The 1,280-nt window shown below is 30.9% G+C and overlaps 1 protein-coding gene across 1 annotated transcript in view; it reads left to right on the top strand.

Annotated features, from left to right (window-relative positions):
- Positions 1 to 1,056: 1,056 nt before the first annotated feature.
- Positions 1,057 to 1,280, top strand: part of TRIADDRAFT_62549 (uncharacterized protein) — a gene marked incomplete at both ends in the record, with an annotated part of 8,196 nt that continues 7,972 nt past the window's right edge. Inside the window, one exon of the mRNA XM_002118481.1 lies at positions 1,057 to 1,111. Within this exon, the coding sequence (XP_002118517.1) occupies positions 1,057 to 1,111 (55 nt within the window). The remainder of the gene's footprint in view (positions 1,112 to 1,280) is intronic.

Consider the following 1,280-nt stretch of genomic DNA (forward strand, 5'->3'; position numbering starts at 1 on the left):
TGTTCTTTTGCAGCACTGTACTTTGTTTTAAAGTAATATTGATCCAATGTCACATTTCTTCTCAAATAATTTTCCAAGCAGAGTTGATAAAAGTATTTCATACAATGGTTTTGAGCAAATACATCACCGATATCATCGATAAGGAATATCCGCAGATCTTGAGTGATGTCCCTTTAGTGGATATTGTATTCGATTTACGAAGTATAGGGTTAATATCTGATGACGAAGTTGAAAAACTTAAAGATGGTTGCCAGAGTAATAAAGAAAGAATCTTTCATTTTATTAAAATACTAAAATCAAGAAGCAATGACAACTATTTTCAGTTTTGCTGCATACTAAAGGATAGTCAAGTTACAAATATTCAAAATCTTGGTAGAAAATTAGAGATAGAAGCTAATGCCTCGAGGAACGAACGCGGTAACAAAACTTGTTTTTAACAAATATTGTTGATTAATGTATAATTCTTGATGTTTATGGTATTATAAAATAAAGTTTGTAATATATTTTTTCACCGTCATTAATTGTTGGCGATGAAAATATTACAGAATGTTCTCCTTATTCGCATTAAATGAAAGATCAATAATCCTAGTTATAAAATATCATTAAACTGTCACCAGTTCAGAAAGTATAGCTAGCCAAAGCCAAGCAATCGACAGCCAATATAAATTTACAAAAGCGTTATAATAAGCTTTCGCTAAAGCATTCCAAAAATGTTGCTTACTTTATATTTAACATTCATGACTTATTTTCATATTAACTTAGAACACTCAAGAAATCCAAATCAGGCAGCGAATTACCAACATCAACCAAAGGAAAGGTAATAACGATAGTATACTGCAATAACGTAGAGTTCTGAAATTCGCAGAACTCGTTCTCTGTTTTACAAATTAGCCCATCACTTTACTATGGAATTTCACTTTGTGTATTCTATATTTAAGATTAATGCAGATGCAAAAATGTATCTTACGGTTTTATTTTTAATCATTATGTACATAACCTCGCTCTCTTTATATATAATTGCTAGAAAATCCTATTTTGCGTCCTTTTGACGCCATAATGTCCAAGTTGTTCGGTATGATGGCGTCATTTCACACATCATCTTTGCCAATCGGTACGTTCTCTAAAGTTATAAATATTAATAATTCGCTATTTATTATTTAATTATTAAATCCTCCATTATACATAATTTATTCCACAAATAGAAATCCCTCTTCGACAGCTTCCTCAAACTCCAGAGAGTCACTACGTTATAAGGAAGGATATTGTAGGCCAAATTTGTA

This window comes from Trichoplax adhaerens, genomic scaffold (assembly GCF_000150275.1).
Source record: "Trichoplax adhaerens TRIADscaffold_127 genomic scaffold, whole genome shotgun sequence".
Lineage (NCBI taxonomy): Eukaryota > Metazoa > Placozoa > Uniplacotomia > Trichoplacea > Trichoplacidae > Trichoplax > Trichoplax adhaerens.